Source organism: Gavia stellata, chromosome 1 (assembly GCF_030936135.1).
Source record: "Gavia stellata isolate bGavSte3 chromosome 1, bGavSte3.hap2, whole genome shotgun sequence".
Lineage (NCBI taxonomy): Eukaryota > Metazoa > Chordata > Aves > Gaviiformes > Gaviidae > Gavia > Gavia stellata.
This window is the reverse complement of record NC_082594.1, coordinates 26,611,643-26,633,125: the sequence shown is the minus strand read 5'-3', so window position 1 is coordinate 26,633,125 and position 21,483 is coordinate 26,611,643. Positions and strand designations below refer to the sequence as shown.

The window sequence follows — 21,483 nt, the reverse complement described above, 5'->3', positions numbered from 1 at the left end:
CCTTAAAGTCAAGACATAGGAGTATGCCCATGCAAATCAGGACCTTAAGCCATGCAAATCCCTTGTATTCATGGTGCTTGATACCTGTTTCATACTTTAAAAAACTCCTTCGTATCTCCAGTTTCGTACCTTACTGACTCTTCTCATGCTCAAAGTTTTAAATCCAGAAAACCATTAAGTAGATGTTAACATTAAATATTTAAGGCAGTGGGATCAAAGCAATTCTGGCCATTCTTAAAACTGAGCAAATACTATTTACAAAATATAAGCTTTGCAGTGCGTGGTGTGAAAATCCAGCTCTAGGAAGCTAGGGGTCTGAATGTTTTTTTTAGTTCTGCTCCTCAAAAAGCACCAAATGTAACAAGATGCAACAACACACTACTAAAAAACAACGTGCCGAACCACAAAATTTAGGTGAATACGAATGGTTTCTAGAATCTATTTCTTTCTGAAATCTGTAGATTTCTGTCTCCAAGATTGGAAAACAAACAAACAAAAACCCATCGCCTGGCAATGTATAAATTATTACTGTTTTGCATACAGCAGATGGCAGCTATCTGGGGGAATGGAAGATTGTGTGTACAGCTTCATCACAGCGGTACTCATCTAGCAGCTGTTGCTTCTTCACACTTTTCACCAAATATCAATTGTTTTAGCCAATGAATGGATGATATTAGAAAATGATCATTCAAATTAATAGTCTTACTAAAAACAAATACAGTCACTGGAAGGAAACATGTATCAGGAGAGCTAGTACAATTTTTTTAAAAATTTACCGATAAAACACTCACTTGTATATATGTGCACGTATATATATTTCACGCATACATATATACAAACATAAATACTTGTATGCACAACAAATAGCAAACATTTTCTATTTTGGTAACAGTTTGATTATACTTATACATGATTAACACAAAAGTAATCTCAACACAAAAGTAATCTGAGTAATTGCTACTATCACTCTAACAAATATATTCTTTTTCAGATACATATTCTCACCAACATTATCTGACTGAAAAAGTTAGATTTTTTTCCTATGACTATGATGCAGTTTTTTCTTTCAGCTTTTCAGTTCCACTAAGTGAACTTAATAAAAGTAAATTATAAAAAGTAGCAGAATATATATATTACAGAATATACATTAGATTATAATTTCCCATATCATAACTGATCATTAAATATATTAGTAACTTCAAGCAAACAAAATATTTTGGGACATCTGTTTTATTGCTAGTTTATTAATACTTGCTTCTGAAGTCACCTAGGGCCTAAGTTCTGAATCGAGTCACACACAGCAATTTTCACCAGCAGTCAAAAGATGGAAAAAGTACCATTTCTTGTGAGATGACAGCGGTCTTTAGAATGAAATGGCAGTAAACACCTACCTCCCTGAGGACAGGGTCAGTGATACTGTCCAGATTCACAGAGCCTTCATATGTTAGGTAGTGGAAAACGTTGAGTGCACGCACTGCTTCTGGTCCTCGTTGCTTGTAGCCAAATATAAGGTCAATCCACTGATGAAGTTGACATGATACAAACTCACTTTCCAGGGCCTGCAAGTGAAATTCAGAGTTAGGAAGTAAATTCCATCTTGCAATTTCATGCTTAAATTATGTCCTACCTTTTCCTATTAACTGAGGAAATATAATGGGTATCATTACATTTCCTTTTCAGGCTTATTGGATATATTTGAAATCCTTCAAACATTAAAAAACAGAACTAATTATATTGAGAGAAACACGAAAAAGATATTCTTTCCTTCAGCTTTATATCATGCTAATTTTCTTCTCAGCTACTGGGTTTCTCCAAGCTGCAAGGGTTTTAATTATGAATTTTTGGGCTTGTCAAATAAGTTAGGTAATTTGTCAAGAAAAACTGATGAAAATGGGAAAATAATTTCAAAAACCCAATCTTCCAACTCATTTTCCAACTAGTTCTAATTAGTCTTAAATCTAAAATGGAAACTTGAGAATTAAAAAGCTGTATCGGCAAAATAAGGTTCTGTACTCCATGTGTGAATTGTGACTGATTTCTCAAAGGAGAAAAGCATTTTTCATACTCATTTTTGACATTAGGTTGGTTCACCAGAGAAAACACAGGCCATGACTAGCTAGTTTAAAAATGGGTTCAAGGATTGCTATTCCTTTGCTCAGCATATGGAAAGACATTAATTCTAAATGGAGGAAATGATAGTATTACCATTGAGCCTGATGCAACCGATGTGCCTTTATCAGATATGATTGGCATCCTTAGTAGATGTCATTGCCTGGAGCTTTCAAAAGCTGAAGGCATCACGCAGTTTCTCCTTACCCCTCTACCAGACTACCTGTCTTAGTTTCCCACGAGCCTGTATCATACACAAATCATTCTCCTATAAAGACTCATCATGTATTTAAGATGGCTTCCTGGCACACTCGTTCCTTCTTTCCTAATGCTACCTTCAGAGAAGAACTGTGATAAACAGGAACTGGTATTAAAATAAAGATTCATGGTTCATTGACCAAGTTTTTATACGTGTCCTTGCCCAAACTCCGTCACAGTCCTAATTTTGTACAGTGTCATATACCTGCTTCCCTTTGATCAGAACAAGTGCAGTTCAGTTCTCAGATCTGGGAACTAACTTCCAACTAGATTGTTAGGAAAAAAATAAATTACAGAATCACAGAATGTCTGAGTTTGGAAAGGACCTCTGGAAATAACATGTTCCAACCCCTCTGCTCAAGCAGGGCCACCTAGAGCAGGCTGCCCAGGACTGTACCCAGATGGCTTTTGAGTATCTCCAACGACGAAGACTCCACAAGCTCTCTGGGCAACCTGTGCCAGTGCTCAGTCACCCTCACAGTAAAAACATGTTTCCTGGTGTCCAGAGAGAGCCTCCTGTGTTTCAGTTTGTGCCCATTGCTTCATGTCCTGTCACTGGGCACCACTGAAAAGAACCTGGCTCACTCGGAAAACAAAATACCAGCCTTAATAACATTTATTATGTAAACATCTATGTCAAGCTTACTACTACTCACTGCATACAGGCAGAGCTGGCAGCAACCCTCTGTATTACATTATCTAATACTTTTCATTCTCAAAGATTGTGGCTTTTTTTTTTTCTTCCCCTGAAAAATCCTAGTTCCTCCATTGTTTCTAGCACAGTGCCACTACTCAGCACAAACACTTTCCAGCTAGGACAGAGTTTCACGTCTGCCCCGGGAGAGTTCAAATTTTAGAGGGGGATAAACTTTGGAAAAAATGTGTTTTAATTTTATTCATTTACATCAAAAGGAGGCTGCTTCAGAAATAATCATGGGACATTGTAGTACCGTGCCATGTATTGCCCACCAGCAGCAGTCCCCTGCCCACAACCCCACAAGCAGGAATAACTGCAGACAGGACAAGCCACATGGGTCTGGCTCCCTGGGTAATCATGCAGTCATTCCACAGACATTCTCCCTGTAATGCTCCACGTGGAAGAGGAACTCTCTGTGTTTTGGTGGAAAACTGGACCCTTTTCTGTTGAAATCAGTGACTGTTATTTCTGAGGAAAACGGATGGGAAGGCTCAGGTTTAACAGCTGACATGTAGCTCAGTTTTCAAGGACTTAAGTTCAGCATACCATAAGAAGCTATAAAGAAATGCTGCAGAGAACCATATAAAAATTTGTTGTTTCCTTTTCATAATCAGAGGCCATCATATGCAAATTGTGAATAATATTATTTAAATAGCATTAACAGTGCTTAATACTAAATACTATTAAACTAATACTATTTGGTTTCAAAGTATGTCTCCCAATAAATAATTAAGAAATGCCAGATTCTTAATTATATTGTGTTGTGTGCGTGAAACATCATATAGTCAGCAACTACATCATCCCATGTAATCTTTTTCATAGGACTTTTACCTCATTTAGCATGCAGGATGTTAGCATGCAAGGATAAAATTAAGTATGCCACAGCAACCATAAATAAAGCATTTCCTAACTTTTAAATACTCAATTTTTAATGTTCCTTTGTATGTAATAAAACTTAAAATAGAATTTAAAGCCTGTTGTCTTTCCAGCATCCATCTCCGACCAACTACAACGAGCAGCCTAACTGTTCTCTTCCTCCTCCGAACTCTGCATATTTCTGTTCCTTTTGCATCTGTATCTATTATTTATTTATTTAAAAGTAATCAGCAAAAAAAATTGTTAGGCATTTGCTTTCATCAAAAATAGCATTATTATTTCTAGAATACAGAGAGCATTTCGGGAAAATGGCAACACTTTTGACTATTTAAAGGTGGGACAGTAAATTTGAAAAAATAACTGCTCAGGTCAAATAAGCATTATCTCCTCTAACACCCTCTCCCTGGTGTTAGAATCACAGAATCATAGAACAGTTTGGGTTGGAAGGGACCTTTAAAGGTCATCTAGTCCAACCCCCCCTGCCGTGAGCAGGGACATCTTCAACTCTGAGGTTTCTCAGAGCCCCGTCCAGCCTGACCTTGAATGTTTCCAGGGATGGGGCATATACCACCTCTCTGGGCAACCTGGTCCAGTGTTTCACCACCCTCATTGTAAAAAACCTCTTCCTTACATCCAGTCTGAATCTACCCTCTTTTAGTTTAAAAGCATTACCCCTTGTCCTATTACCACAGGCCCTGGTAAAAAATCTGTCCCCATCTTTCCTATAAGTCCCCTTTAAGTCCTGAAGCGTTGCAATAAGGTCTCCCTGGAGCCTTCTCTTCTCCAAGCTGAACAGCCCCAACTCTCTTGGCCTTTCCTCATAGGAGAGGTGTTCCATCCCTCTGATATTTTTTGTGGCCCTCCTCTGGACCTGCTCCAACAGGTCCATGTCTTTCTCATGCTGAGGGCTCCCAAGTTGGACGCACTACTCCAGGTGGGGTCTCACTGGAGCGGAGTAGAGGGGCAGAATCCCCTCCCTCGAGCTGCTGACCACGCTTCTTTTGATGCAGCCCAGGCTTTCTAGGCTGCGAGCACATGCTGACAGCTCATGTCCATCTTTTCATCCACCGGTACCCCCAAGTCCTTCTCCTCAGGGCTGCTCTCAATCCCTTTATCCCTCAGCCTGTATTGGTGCCAGGGGTTGCCCTGACCCAGGTGCAGGACCTTGCACTTGGCCTGGTTGAACCTCATGAGGTTCACATAGGCCCAATTCTCAAGCTTGTCCAGGTCCCTCTGGATGGCATCCCGTCCCTCAGGTGTGTCAACTGCACCACTCAGGTTGGTGGCGTCTGCGAACTTTCTGAGGGTTCACTGCGTATGTCATTGATGAAGATTTTAAACAGTACTGGTCCCATTACAGACCCCTGAGGAACACCACTTGTCACTGATCTCCATCTGAACATTGAGCCATTGGCCACTACCCTCTGGATGCAACCATCCAACCAATTCCTCAGCCACCGAACAGTCCACCCATCAAATTCCTATCTCTCCAATTTAGAGAGAAGGATGTTGTGGGGCACCATGTCAAAGCCCTTACAGAAGTCCAGATAGACGACATCCAGAGCTCTTCCCTTGTCCACTGATGTAGTCACTTTATCATAGAAGGCTACTAGGTTGGTCAGGCAGGATTTGCCCTTGGTGAAGCCATGCTGGCTGTCTCGAATCACCTCCCTGTCCTCTATGTGCCTTAGCATATCTTCTAGGAGGATCTGTTCCATGATCCTCCCAGGCACAGAGGTGAGGCTGACAGGTTGGTAGTTGCCAGGGTCCTCCTTTCTACTCTTTTTAAAAATAGGTGCAATGTTTCCCTTTTTCCAGTCACCAGGGACTTCACCTGACTGCCATGACTTTTGAAATATCATGGAGAGTGGCTTGGCAACTACATCAGCCAACTCCCTCAGGACTCTGGGATGCATCTTGTCAGGTCCTATAGACTTATGTATATTCAAGTTCCTCAGGTGGTCACGAACCTGATCTTCTCTTACTGTGGGCGCGACTTTGCTCCCCGAGTCCCTGCCTTGTGGTCCATCCACTCAAGAGGTGTGGGAAGAGAGGTTGCCAGTGAAGACTGAGGCAAAAAAGTTATTGAGTACCTCAGCTTTCTCCTCGTCTGTTGTTACCAGTTTGCCAGCCTTGCTCATCAGGGGTGGGTATGCTTTCTTTGACCTTCAAAGTTAGGAGAGTTAGGAGAGTTGAATCCCTATGTTATGTTTCCCTAAGGCACTTTCTACTTGCATGACCAGCCCTTACTCAGCAGCTTGTCATTCCAGAGAAGGTCTTATTGACCCTGGCAGGTTTGGAGAACTTCTATTTCACATGGATGAACAGTTCTTTAATAACTTATTTAATAGATGAGCTACTTTTTAACAGCAGCATGTCATGTCTTTGTCTCCAATTCTTTAAGCAGATGTATTGTACTATGTTTATAGGTCTAATGGTTCTTTAAAAAACCTTGGGGTCCTTAGTTCCTGGGGGAAGAACCTTAGTTTCTTGGGGAAACTTTGAGGAAATTTGTAAGGAGTGAATTTAATTATTTTGAACTATAAATTTCAGAAGTCCACACAAAATTGGAAGTCGGAAGAATTGCTGTCAGGGAGGCTGTGAGGATGTTGGTGGTAGAAAGGGGACAGCACTGTGCACGCCAGGCGCTGTGCAGTGGAAGACCAGTGCGGTGGGGGATTTGGGGCAGAGATCAGAGTGGAAGGTGGAGACAGGAGCCAGAGCTGGGAAGGAAAGTGCCTCTGCCTGGGGCTTAGCACCACACAGCCTCCAGCTGCGGGCTGCGATGGGTGCTGTGTGATGTTCACATCCTCCCCAACAGGGTGTCCAGTGGGGTGTGGCGCTGGGCACAAACAATAGGTAGGGTGTACTCAAAAACAGGCCACCAAAAGGCTACAAAGTCCTACCTGGCCCTCGGTGGGGACAAGGCTCCTGATCTGTGCTTTATAACCTGGATTCATTTTAGTCAGGAGAAAGCTTCTGATGTCAGGGCTGATCTGGGTTGCTGGTGTTTCTCCCAAGTACTTCTGCAACACTACTCATGCGATACTTGCAGAATCCTTTCCCTAATTTGCTCTAATGCACAGGCTGCTCCCCCTCCATGTAAATGCCTCCTGAAAATTTATGAGCTCTTCACTGTCAACAGTAAATCGTTCGGTTTCTCAAGAATATGCAATGCTCAGTAGGGAATAGGGTGAGGGAATTTTCTGCGTAAAAAATAATTTGTAGGTACAGTAGGAAGAAAATACAGAAAAAGATAACAATAATATCCTTAAAATAAGCTCGTGATGGCCCTAAAGAACAGCATTTTTCAAGAACATTTTGGCTTTAAAGCATTTTGGGGTCTTTAATTTTTTGAGCATATTTGCAATATGAAATATAAGGAAACAAATATTTTTTTAGAAAAGCAATAATAGTTATTACTTGTAAAATTATATAATATTATGTTTTTTAAAGATTCTTACTGTTAAACAGAAATTAGCTAATATCCAGCTTGTTTTCTGTTGTAACTAAAATGTACAGAAAATTGAGTTTTATTCAGGCACTCTCAAACTGAACTTGTTTGAACCACTGTATTAGGGCTTCATTTTCAAATAGCAGCATTCCAGTCAGTATTTTATCAAGGATTTTGTTTTGAGGAAGGAGTCTCTCATGTTATTGTTTTCAATGGAGTGACTTATTGCTAACAGGTAAATTGCAAGCATTATTATACATATAGTGTGTACATATTTTGAAGTAAAAGTACTGTGGTTTTTGTTTGTTTGCAGACAAGGGTATGCACACATGTTCCACAGGCTGAAAATCTGACCCATAGCTGTTGTAAAATATAAATGGGTATTAGTAAGTTTATGTTTATGTATAAACTAAATAAAGTTAATATGCACCAAGTTATTGCTTAGTGGGATCAATCACTATAGCTCTTTTCAGACCTTTGTGCAGTATGAACGCTGCACACTTTCCTCTCTGCTCATCCTAATTTGATGTTAAAATCATTTTTCACAGAGATTCCAGTAGGAGGCATTGGGTTTTATTTTAACGCACACTATGTGCTGAGTAAAGTATCAGGAGTTCTGGATTTATAAAATATGCAATTCCAACCTCTTTCTAACACAATGTTTTGTGTTACCTGGGTATTTTTTGTCACCAGAGAAGAGGAAAGTTCTGATGCTGCCCCTCCTCTGGACCACAGCTGCACCTGCCCCTCCTGTCTCTGCAATTCCTGCCTTGTTTCCCTCCCCTCCATAGCTATATGCTGTCTGTCTCTCCAAGAACTCCTTCCACAGTATCTTGCTGTTAACTTATATTCAGTATATTTAAAAATGTTTCCTTAAAACTACTGTGAGACACTTCAGGTTTGTAGATCTGTTCAATAACAGACCATCTGCTGTTTCAGCCTGTGAGCTGGGTTTTTATTCTCTCCCCTTACATCCTGCTCCTCTGCAGCCATTGAATGCACAGATTCTCTTCACCTAATACCTCTCTGTCTCATTTACCATTTCTTGTATTGACTATCAGAGTAAAATCTTTGACTCGTCATAAAATAAAACAGGCAATACTGATATCTGGAATCAGTTACGTTTGTTTAAACAAAGCAATATTTTAATAAAAGTGACACAGAATTGCATTATACAGACTTGAGTTATTCAGGGATGTCTGCACAGAAACTGATCCTTTATGTGAGTGTCTTCAAGATGTAAATAAGATTCTTCAGTTATATGGGAAGTTTAAAAAAAAAAAATCACTGCCAATTCCAAATTAGATTGAAACCCCTGTTAGCTGAATGAGTTTTAATTGCATTGAGAACAAACCTTCGCAATACACAAAATACAATCAAAGCTACTACTGAGGAAGTAATATCAAATCTTATCTACTGCTTATCTGGTAAAAAAGGAATGTCAACTGCTGCTGAATGGTGAGGATAAAAGATAAATCTTCCAGATCCTCATAGCACAGAGATTTCATAATAGATGTTTCTAATGACTATCCAAGAAGGTTTTTAATTATGAAATACTACGCATGCTTCTGAATAGCCAAGGAACTGTACAAAAATGTAATTGGCAGCAGAAGAGTGCAAATAAATCATTTCAAAGACAGAAAGAAAATTCAGTCTTAGTAACAGTTATGTAATAGGAACAAAATATGTATAACAAAAACAGGACACCATTTAGTCTCTCAAAAATATAATCTAAAGTGAATGCATTTTACTCAACGCTGTAATTTGTAATTTAATATGTGCATAAGTCATAATGAAAATATAATTAGAATTTACTTGAATTACACAGTCTTGCATCTTTTGTTTCAAAACTAAAGAATGCTTACTATAAAAGCTCTGCTTCAGTGTTTCTCAGTGGTGTTCCCTGCCTTGATTTAACATGCTTGACTTACTGACTGAATCTGTTCTATTTCTGGCTCTCAGGACTGCTCTAAGTCTGTGGGGATTGAGAGGCTGAGTAGGACTACAGATGCACATCTGTGGAAGGTTTTATGCGTCGTTTTTTTTTTTTTTTCCTGGTAAACTGGGAGATTATGATTGATGAGCCCAGCATTAGGGTAATGTTATCAGGGACACTTTCTGCCTCTGTCCTTTGTGCCATCACCGAGGTCAGGCCATAATCATGTTAGCATTGAACATAGTGCTTTATTAATGTTTCATGAGTAACTCTGTAGTAATCAGTCTAGCTTTGTATGGATAAATAAAACTGCTATAACAATCCCTGATGTATACACTGAGTGCTTTAGAAGCTACTGTAATAGGTCTTAAAAGTAACTTGACTGAATGTCTTTTCCGGTCTTTATAATAAGTCTAATTTTCGTAAGTGTAGAGGAATCTCTTTTGATGGAAAACCATTTCCACTTTCTTTCTGTGCTTAGTTAGAAGTGTAAAACACCCAGCTGAACAATCAAATAAAACAACTCCAAAACCCTGCCTGCCATTTATTAATTTGCACAGAATTTTAGTATAGCTTTTTAACTAATTGGTCAAATTACATTGATTTATGTCACTGTGCTTCTGTGATGTTTTCTAGGCTGTTGTGTACTTGCTTTGGTAAGTCTCAGGATGAAATGCTGAAATTCTTGCAGTTACTCAAAGGAAATGTTTACATTCATAAATGTGCAAGTAGGCCGTATATAAGGATTTGTATTTACTCCCACATAAAATTACACATTATATATGCCTGCAGCAAGCAAAAAGTATGTATGAACAGAAGAAAATATTGTCAGCTAGGGAAAAACAAGATCTCACTGTATGTTACACAGTATCACACAGGAACCTTTCCACTGAAATGAAACGAGTACTGCTGATTTCATTAGACAAGGGATCAGGATAACCCTTACTTGAAATATTCCTCTATTTTCTGTGGTTTTCCTGTAAACATGTTCTCTACTTGCTTTGCTAAGTTGCTGTAGAAATTCCAGGCTTGCACAAGCTTGCTGTGTTTTACACGTCAGCACCACACCCAGGCTATTTTTTTTTCTCAAGATAGATTCTTGTAAAACAGCCAAAGCTTGGCCTGGGGATGACCTAACTGACTAACACATCTGCTGGCCGGTTCAAAACATGGAATCAGACATTAGGTAGGGAATGTCAAACTTTCCAATCCCTTTATATTTGTTCCTTACTTTGAGCAGCCTAATTATAGTGACCATAGAGAGCGTACTGGCAGTTTGCTGTATGCACTAATAAAACCCTACATGAGGAAGTTTTTCTGAAAAATTATTACACATTCAAATTATTACCCTTTCAAGATGTAATTCCATTACTTCTTCCCACACATACTATCTGCATTTTTGTGAACGGGATTATCCTTCTTCAGCCACTTGCTACTTCATAATAAGCTTTATAAAAAACTATGCATATATCATGCTCTTCAAACATCCCAAAGCTATTCACTTTGTTTCTATCCTCTGAACTCCATCCAAATTTGAATACTTCTGTCATCTAGTCACCCAGAAGTGAATCCAATATTCCAGGTGCAATCTCAAAAGGACCATAGATGGGTACAACTGTCTACATCCTCTGTGATGCAATGATTCTCCATAGATGGCATAAAAATAAACTTATTTCTGATTAATACAGAATTACATAGTTTCATCTAATCTAATTGCTGCTCATTGTCACCCTTCCCTCGCTACTGCTCTATTTCTGATACTATTTTTGTTTCCAGACTTCTGCTTCCTATTGGATATTTTTAATTCTCTCCTCCCAAGGTGATCGTCAGTGTATTTTCTGCATCTAATTCAAATAAACCTATGCCTCTTTCTCCTGTTTTCTAGGCTATTCCTAACTTTATTATCATTTGTGAACTTCACTAGACTGCTCACTTGAAGATAGCATGTATCTGTGTAGAACTGAATTTTAACTACTGATCATGTTCTTGCTAAAAGTAGATGCTGGGATGAATAAAGGCCATGCAGAAAGTGCCTCCAGGCAAAACTGTATAATAACGGCATGACACTCACATCTGTGGGGACAGGGGTGGAAGACAGTACAGGAAGGGTATGTTACATAAGTGAGACCATTTCTGATTTTAGAAATCTGTAAAGTATTCTATTAGTTGAAGCCTGTAATTCTAATACTACTCTAATCTTAGCATAGGTTTGCCTGTCTCATGGTAGTCTGAGAATATTTACACATGTATAGAATCAGTCATTAGTGCTGTTACAGCTTAATATTTAAAAGGTATTTCCAGCATTTAACTACCAGCCTTTCTTGAAAGTATCATCCTGAAGGGGCATAAATGCTATACTCTAAATTCAGGCAAGCAGCTGTTTTCTTCAACAGCCATAAATATCCCAGCACAAAACTCTTCTGTAGAGAGCTCCTATTCATTTTTCTAGAAAGCAGAAGTTTCACGAGAGAAATCAAATAAACGAAAGATAAAGCTTTTCTTCAAGTGATCTCTTATCACAGAGTGCCTTTGATCCTCCTATTAATCATCCCATCTTTGTGGAAAGGAAAGGTGGAGAAACACAATTTAGGATCCAAAGGAACATTCTTTATAAGATTTCCCAAAGGAAGTCATTAATATCATAGAATGATAGAATGGTTTGGGTTGGAAGGGACCTTAAAGATCACTTAGTTCCAAGCCTCCTATCACGGGCAGGGACATCTTCCACTAGACCAGGTTGCTCAAAGCCCTGTCCAACCTGGCCTTGAACCCTTCCAATGATTGGGCACCCACAGCTTCCCTGAGCAACCTGTTCCAGTGCCTCACCACCCTCATAGTGAAGAATTTCTTCCTTATATCTAATCTAAATCTAACCTCTTTCAGTTTAAAGCCATTACCCCTTGTCCTATCACTACATGCCCTTGTAAAAAGTCCCTCTCCAGCTTTCTTGTAGTATGCATCTCTCATTATATTCCCCAGTCGGTGGCAGCTTGTTTGTCCTTTTTCACTAAGGTATCACACTTCTCTTCTTACAGATGTCAAAACTAAACCTCTTGGTCAACTTTAGTGTGCTTACTCCCAGGCCCAGTTTGGGTTTAGTCTCAACCACAATCCAAAAAAGGGCTCCGTGCAGCAACATGGGCACTCCGGAGACATGTACCTGGGATTGCGCACCCCACACTTGAGAATGCTAATGGAGGGTAGTGATCCTTTGAGTTCACCTCCTTTTTTTGCTAGTAAAAGTGCACTTGAATTTATTGCCGCCAGCGGTGACAATTACTTGTTTTTAGAAAGAATGCTACAATATATGCAGCTTTAGAAAGAATGCTACAATATATGCAGCTTTAGAAAGAATGCTACAATATATGCAGCTATAAGAGAAATCAGCCAAGAAAAAGAAAGAAAATGTTCAGCTTCTTCCTGCCAATGAAGGACTACTCCCTGGAACACATTTCTCATGCTTTGTGTAGTGCATTTCATATGTCTCAAGTGATGAGGTCGCCATCACTTCCTTAGGAGACTGCTGTACATATGTCAAACCATTTACTCTTCTAAATGGAGGACACTTCTAAATCATACATATCTAGGAATAGGTTTGGTTTTATAATAGTCTTCTATTCTTTTGAACTTCATATGGCTATTTTTTCTATCAACTTCTGAAGAACAATTTTCTTTAAATAGACAGTTCTCGAAATTAAATTGCCAAACTCATTATAAGAAAACCAACACTGCTAGACTTACAATGCTACCACAAAGCACTATAGGGAATAATGCACAAGCTGAATAGTTCTACAACTGTATGGAAACCCATAGCTTATTGAAAGTATAGTCCTGACTCTATAAGCAAGACAAGCAATATGCATTTTAAGGAAGATCCATTTCCCGAACAGAACCATAAAATGAACTATTGCTGGGCAAAACATCAGAATATAACTTGCTTTTCCTAAAAATTACTAGAAGCATACATACATATTAACTCTATCATTAATAAAATCATTATCTATCAAATTAAAGCAAAAAATATACAACATAGATAAACATTTTTCATGCCTAAATTCTACAGACTTCATGGTGATTTACATCAGAGCAGTTCTTTTGCAAAATTTCTTCAGAGACTGCAGTTGTTGGCTTATGTTCACATTTCTACACTTTCAGTTCATCTCTGAGGAATAGGAAGTGCATAGCTTTAGGCGATTAAAGAATAAAATATATCTTGCAAGATACCAGCATTTATAATAAACTTTTTTTTTTTTGATGTAGAAGGTGGTGAGGAGGAACAGGCTTAAATTTTTGAAGCTATCCTGTATTGTCCAGCTCATGCCCATCTGATGCTTTCTCATGAGAGAGTAAATAACTGAATTGCATTTTCCATGATTTGGGCACATGGAAGGAAAATCCATTGTAAAATAAAGGGTTCTGTCAAGCAAGACAGAATGCAAATTCTCCTTCACTTTTTATTTTATTTCTATAAAACTAGTTTTAAAGAGTTGAAAAACAGCATTAGGTTAGCTTGTTAAAACACAGAACTCCTTACTTAGGCTAAACTAAAGTGCAGCTTACCATCCTGTTGATACGGACGAAGTCTTCAGGCTTCTTGGCCCATGGTGGGAGATCAACATCATTCACAACAACTTCATCTTCTCTGATTCCTAGATTATAGCCATTACTGTTCACAAACATCTCTGGTAGGTAGTAAAACTCTGGAATCAACTCCTGGCAAGGAGAAAACACACAATGAGACTTTACATTTATACAGAGATGCTAAATGGTGCTGCTAGAATCAGGCTCTGTTGTAGTACACATTAAAGCATTCCTGGTTTTGTTTACATTTCTGTGCACTTGTTTAAGAAATTTTATAATCTGTTTCCTTGTACTTATGGTCAAATATATTTTTCATAATGAAATAATCAATCTTTGGTTTTCCCATATGTGTTTTTATGAACAACATAACTTTGGAAAAGCAGTGCTTATCAATAAAGGAGACCACTTCAGAATAATAGGTAGAAGAAACTGTATGCTAAGCCTTCAATACTATAAATATGTTGGATTTTTTTATCACTGTTTAACTAAACTACTTAAAAGGGGGAAAAAAGTTGCTGATGTAACACTGTCTTGATTTGACTTTCACTATATTCTTTAATTGCTTAAGAAAAGGTGGCAATTTGATTACCTATAGAAGGAAAAAGAATTGAGGGTGAATGAATTTTTCTACCGTAAGAAAAATTCAAAAATACGTGGCGAGAAAAATGTCAGTACAACAAATGTCCTTAAAACAGAAATACATGATATTTAAACTGTGAAAGATCAATAACTGAGTAGCAAAGATCATCTGCAGTGTATTAATACATTATAGATAAGTTAGGGTGTGAAGTTTTTCCTACTTTCCAGGATAGCTAAATAGAAATGCATTTTGACATAATAAATATCACCATTTGATGCTGTCTATTATTTTAGCAGTAAGTACTGAACTACAATAGCAAAAAAGCTTTAAAGCCCACTATCTCTTTTCTAATATCCAGATATGGATTAAATTCACTAAATTACATTGTTAAAAGCATTATGGTATTCAGTTGTGTAACATGATCAAAACTGATGACACAGCACCTGAAACCTGAGTCTCTTTGTGGTCTTTTCAAAGGCTGCAGATATGCGAAGCGTAAAAAAAATCACTGCAGACACAAACTTATCTAATTGAATCTGACCTGCAACTCCATAGAGAATAGAGCAGTTAAAGCATAGATGGTCCTTTCAAATTCATTCATTTAAAAAAAAAAAAGATAATGCTTACGCTACAATTTTAAGTATGTTTAGGGAGGCAATTTACTTGCTTATTTACATCATTTTTAACATACTACAAACAGTCTGAATTCAGATTAGACTGGAATGCAATGCCAATCAATATCTAACCAGTGCAAAACTCCAACCAAGTGAGACATGCCTGAGCTTGAATAGCTCATTATGAAATGAGCTGTAATTTCAAAAAGCCAAAAAAATTTAAAAATATTACATGCAGTAAATAATAAAACACCAACTAGAAAAAAGCCAAACTAAAAGCAATCCTGAATACCCTATAAGGTTAAAAGAAAAAATATTATTTTACTGTCAATCTTAAGTTTGATTATATACCTCTAATTTACTCAGAGTATTTCTAAAAGCAAACTTCCCCCCTTTCCCCTAAACAGGATTCACTAACTCTCCGGTTCCCGAGGAAGCCCTTTGGCTTTCTCTAATGGAGCCCACAGAAGAATGAACAATCCTCGCAGTTGGAGAAAACTAGACTTTAATCTTTCTAGAGCTCAACAAACTACTACTAACTTGGGACTAAGAGCTGGCCACAACCCAACATGTGCTACCATGCAAATCACTGACAAACTAAGAGCATTGCCTTAAAGAAAGGAAAAATTTATAAGGTCCTCAGAACGATGAAATACTAAGTCAAAATTAAATTAAAAGTCAATATTCAAATGAAACAGAATTTATTAAAGAAAAAAGTAAGCGAAGCTTATTTCTATTTTGTATAAAAGCCTTGAAACACATACCCCTGTTCTTAATTATTACCATTTTTTATGCAACATGGTGGTGTACTAACCTGTAAGGCCAAAATAGCAAGCAAGTTTTTGACTCCATCATAGATACGTTAACTCTTAAATTTCCTTTTTCAGTTTTACATATCCTAGGATCTAATTGTGAACTTTTACATCTAATGTATCTGAAAGATTTGTGCTACCCAGAGCCACATCTAGTGTTTAACTGAATTCTACTAACCTTCTGACTTCAGGAGTATCTTGAAACAAAGGGATTTAAGCCACTGAATATTTTTAATGGCATTTCCATTTAGTAATTTTACCTTTGTTGCTATTTGCTTTCAGTGTAATTTAATGTTCCCTTGTCTAGTATAGCAGAAAACATAAATAGAAATAGAATAAACAGAAAGCATGTGATTAACTTTCTTCCTAAGATTTATTGTTTCGTACATGTTTAGTTTGACCTGTCTTATTCCTGTGCTCTGGAAACTAACCAGTGTCAGACTTCTAAATCCTCTTCAAATAACACTCTCTCTAGAACCCTAATCGTTTCAGTTACACATCTCCTGGCATTTTTTTTTTTTTTTTTAGTCAAAGTAATGAAACTAAACGTGCTATAGTCTCAGCATTCTCTTCGGTTATTTTTAGTGCAGCCTACAACTTTGTTTGCTTATTTGAGTACTATTTAGCATGAATTGAACCTTTTTTGAGATATGAACAATGTCGCATGTGACCTTTCCCAGATACTAGCATGTTTCCCATAGTTTGCATTAATGATTCAGTTTTCTTTAGTAGCATTTGATATGCCTCTTGCAATTTTCCTGTCTCCGCTATTGACTAGACTAAGAAACCACAACACTTAAAAACAGCTCAGACAAATCCATCTCCTTCTCATTTCCAGAGAATGAATTAATATATACTGAAACACAGACACATTATGAAAACTTGTGGCACCCCATAAGTATGAACTTGCTAACATTTGGAAAAATCTTTAAAATGTGTATTTAGCTACTCTAGAAGCATAGAAAATACAACTGATCTAGAGAAGTGTGATAGAAAGGTTTGGGTTTATGTGTTCGCTGTACATTCTGCTGTAAAAAAATGAAGAAGCTGTCTCTTCTACCTCATGCCAATGGCAGGCGCCGGGTGAGGATGGAAAGGCAAATACTCCCTTCCCCAGGGCCCCTGAGCATGCTTCGCTAGGAGAAGCACAAGCTGGGGGAAGCAGAGAAAGGAAGGATTAGCAAGGACAGAGCAGGCAGTGAGGATGGAGCCTGGGAGGTTAGGTTGCTGGGAAAAGGAAGGAGCAGGCAGGAGTGAACCTCAGCAGAGATGGCAAGATGACAACTGGGGCTCAGAGACAATCGCTTTAACCAAGAAGCCACTGGAAGTTGCAAGAATGAACACAAGACTGAGGAAAAGGATAACAAAAGCAAGGGCTAGAGTTATTTTCAAACCTATTTACATTTTTCTCAGCCAGAGTTTGGGTTTTCTTTGTTTCATAAGTGGGTTTGTGCCAGTTCATATTCTAATAAAGGTTATGGCTGGAGAGAGACAGCTCTTTTGGTGCTTTTCCTGTTAAGGACAGGGAACAGATACCTCAAATATCTAACTGTTTCAGGGTCACATTTGGAAAGGTGACCTTGCCCATTCCTCCATTCCAGAAGAGGTTCAGCTATACCATCTTTCCTGCCAGCTATCCGTCTGCCCTCTTGTCCCAGAATTTGAGTGACAGCAACTCCACAATCCTTCCATCAGCTGACTTCAGTATTCTTCATCTGAGGAAGTCTTACCTAATGCCTGGCCTGACTCATTACACAATGTAAGCCCATTTTCCCTTGTCCTAGCTATCAATCCATCACGGATACAGAGAACAGATTACTGTTTTCTCTTTGCATAGTTTATTACATATTTGGAAAGCATTATCCTACCAGCTTTATAGCCTTTCAGCTCCTAAAAGTCCAAATGAAGGACTTTATGATTTTACCTTCCATATTGCTACATTGCTTAAGTTTTAGTTACAGATGTGTAAAATATTCTTTTATGGCCCCCAAACTAGCTAGCAGAATTATTCCTAAACAGTATATAACTTAATTTACTCCTATACATACTTTGGCCTTATCATATTTTGTCACATGTTCATCACACAGAAGCCAAAATAAATGTTTTTATCGACGTCTGTGGTCTTTAGATCAGAGATTAAGATTGCATACTTTTCTGACAGGATCTGCTATTTTTCATTTATTTTTATGATGAAAAATGGTTACAAATCAGCAGCTTCATACTTTAGAAGGGGCATTGTTAAATTCACCCTGAAGATAGGGACAAGGAGACTCAGAAATTAGCAGGGGAAAAATGTATCTCAGTGATGGTATTTACACCAGGGGATGGGACACAGAGGACCTTCTGTCTCCCAATCTGCTTTCCACTTGACAGACAGAATAGTTGATAAGTGGATCCTTAAAACTCATATTGCACCTTCAGTGGCACTAGTGGTAAAAGGTCAGTGCAAATCCAGGTCTATGCAAAGGAATGCTTGTTTGAAGCTATCACGATTTTAAGTTTATGTTTCAAGCTACAGATGTTCATGAAAGACAAATCTCAAAATATTATCTTCCTACACTAAAAACATTGGGTCAGCAAGTGTAAATCAAGACATGAAGGAAAACATCAAAAATAACAACATAAAAAAGCTTCCCCAGAAGTTACGTCAGTTTGCAGGCATAAAATGAGGGAATGAAAAGAAAAAAGGCACAGAAGACCAATATTTTTAAAAAGTCTGGTATTTTTAAAATATTCACAGACCAGTTAAGCAATTTAGATGCGTGTTGTTATTGTATGCCATTCAGCTGATACATAATTTTGCATTAATTGATACAATTCAGTAAATTTTATTGGTTTCTTCACTATTGACAAAACATATCAAAGGTTCTAAATAAATCTTTCCAACTACATAACCTGTCATGGGTAATTTCTTACCACAATAAATATCTAGAGTTCAAAGAGTTAATAAAAATAGGGATTCTAGTGATCTAAATCCATTTGCAGTAATTTCTGTCTAGTTGTCCTTGACATTTCACAAGCTGGTAACCTCCTCTGCTCCCCTTTCATTCACACTTCTAATAAGACAGGTTAGCTTTCTATCATTTAATAGTCAGCTACCTTTCAAACTGCCCAAGAAGCTTGGCTCTTCTCAGATGAAGAACGATGCAGTAAAGCTACTGAGGGGTGTAAAAAAAAGGTAAAATGAATATTATAACAGACATTTCTTGTCTGTAAATGTGATCTCTAGTCTATTTTAATAGCTATACTAAAACCCCAAGGTATAGTTAACGGTATTATATGTCTTGTGTCTTCATATAAGAAAACATCCCCAAATGCATTTTCTAATTTACAGTCCTGTGACAAATCCAACTTGCTGAGAAATTAAACTTTAAAAATATGTCTTGGGGTGATAGAGGACCACTATTAACACTATCATAATTGTACACCACTTGCATCAAATCTGACATTTCTGTTTAATATGTTTTGCTAAGGGTATACCATTTTATGGCCTCCCAATGAAATCAAATCCAACCCAGACGTTTTCACTTTTCTAATATAATTCACTTCAAGGATTTAAAGCTGCCATTTCTTTTTCTTTCTTTCTTTTCCTCCCAAAAGGCTGATCCCCTGGCATCCATTAACTCCATAAGAGCCTAGTACTGGGTCAATGAGTCAGTCATGAGTACCTCCATTAACTGTGTTAATTCACACTAAGGCACCTTAATGACATTTTGTCAAGGCTACCTTTCTAACTTTTAAACACACTATTCAAAAAGTAATATAACAAGTTTGAGAGGCATTAGGAAAGATTAGTGCCTGAACGGGAGGTTCTGGGAAGTCAATGTTACCAAAAACTGGAGCTGGGGGGGGGGGAGGTGGAAAGGAAAAAATGTGAGAGCTGACTGGCCAAGTTATGGTCATTTCCGGGTGACTTGCTTCCTCAAAGGTCACTCTGCAAACGTTCATTCTTCCTCCAGCTTGTACTGATTATCTCAAGAGAAGGTCAATGTTGATAAAGGGAGACACAATAAAATAAACTCTGTTATCCAGGTTCTCCCTTGTGTGTTACCACTCTAATATAGCACATACCGTATTAATTCTGTTTCATCCACTGTAGGTGAACAGGTTTCTTTCTTTGAAAATGAACCAAAATAGCCCAAACGTACAGAACAAAATTGTCTAAGTAGATCTTTAATCATCCATTGAGCAATAATCTATCATATGCTACATTTTTCAAAGGTGGTGTACCTTTTGCCACAATTCAAGATGTAGCAATTACAGCCTGTTTTTCAGACTGATCAAACTACTGCCACAGCCCTATTTTCATTAGCTCAATGTGAAACAATTTAGTTCCAGAGGAGAGTACACACACGTAAGGGGAGAGAGGGAAGGCGGGAGGGGAAGGGGGGAGAAGGTGAAACAGAGAGAATGCCAGAGAGGACACAGGCGTGTGAAAAAAGGAGACTGACCCACAGAATTGCAGCTTCCTAAAGAAATACATATTCCTTTGCAAATGTCAGATACTTATTTTTTAAATTTTAAGGCAGCATTTTTTAAAAGTGATTTGGATGTTTCCTTTAAAATTACATCAAGGCTGTGAAAGAACAGTGTTGTGGGAAGTGTCTGCTTTGCTTAAAAATCTCAAATTACTACTTAAAACTGACCCCCTTCAGAAGTGATTTAAGAACTTAAGAATAAAGCATCTCATAGTCCTCTATATTAAACAATAACTGATGAAAAAATCATAATAGAGATTTTACTTTCCCAAAAAAAAAATTTTAAAAGAATTTTTTTAATTAGACCCTGTTAATAAAGAAATAAGGCAATTCATATCATTATTTAATATAGTACTTGAAAGCAAAAATTGTGGCCATCTTACGATACACAGCACTGAAGAATGTCAGATTAATTCATTGCACACACTGTTTTTAAATTATTTCATAACCTGTGACACAGTAATTAATGAGATTAGTGAGATCAGAGATGAAATGTACTTAAAGCAGCTCAGATGAATTTAAAATATATGATAAGGAATACATGAATAATGAACACTTGCTATTCTTAACAGTTTGGACAGTTTGCTACCTTGATGGATACTCCATATTCCACACACCTAATATTTACTATAAAGACTCAAAAAATCTTTAGGGTGGGAAACCAATTTATAGCATGTACATCACATGGGAATCCACACTGCCAAAGACCCCCATTTATAACTGTGTGCAGCCAGAAGAAGCTACACAAATACGCAGAACACTTTGACAGAGAACATGCTTTAAGATTTTGTACTCACACACAACTTCTATACATCCTCTCTTTTGCACACTATCTACTTTCTCGCAGGACTGCTAGATAAATATTAGAAGTTGCCAGACAGCCGAACATGAATTTTTGGATGTTTCACACTCTCAGAGCTGAAGGTCTTTTTTGTGGAAGACAGTCATTGCTGCTCTTAGGAGAGTAGGCAAAATAGGTAGAGATTTTGAGGGGGCTTCTTGGTGGTTCCCCAAAAGTCACTGCTTTTCCAGTCCCTGAAAACTTGATTAAAATGCTTAAAAAGCCTGTAAGGCATTCCAAGCAGTAG

At 37.8% G+C, this 21,483-nt stretch overlaps 1 protein-coding gene across 4 annotated transcripts in view; it reads right to left on the bottom strand.

The window, feature by feature from the left end:
- NBEA (neurobeachin) overlaps positions 1-21,483 on the bottom strand; it is a 516,023-nt gene that overhangs the window by 44,268 nt on the left and 450,272 nt on the right. For all 4 annotated transcript variants that reach the window (XM_059826681.1, XM_059826675.1, XM_059826690.1 and 1 more), the window contains 2 exons: positions 13,891-14,043; positions 1,392-1,559 (listed from right to left, as the gene is read on the bottom strand). In XM_059826681.1, coding sequence (XP_059682664.1) covers positions 1,392-1,559; positions 13,891-14,043 — 321 coding nt within the window. The remainder of the gene's footprint in view (positions 1-1,391; positions 1,560-13,890; positions 14,044-21,483) is intronic.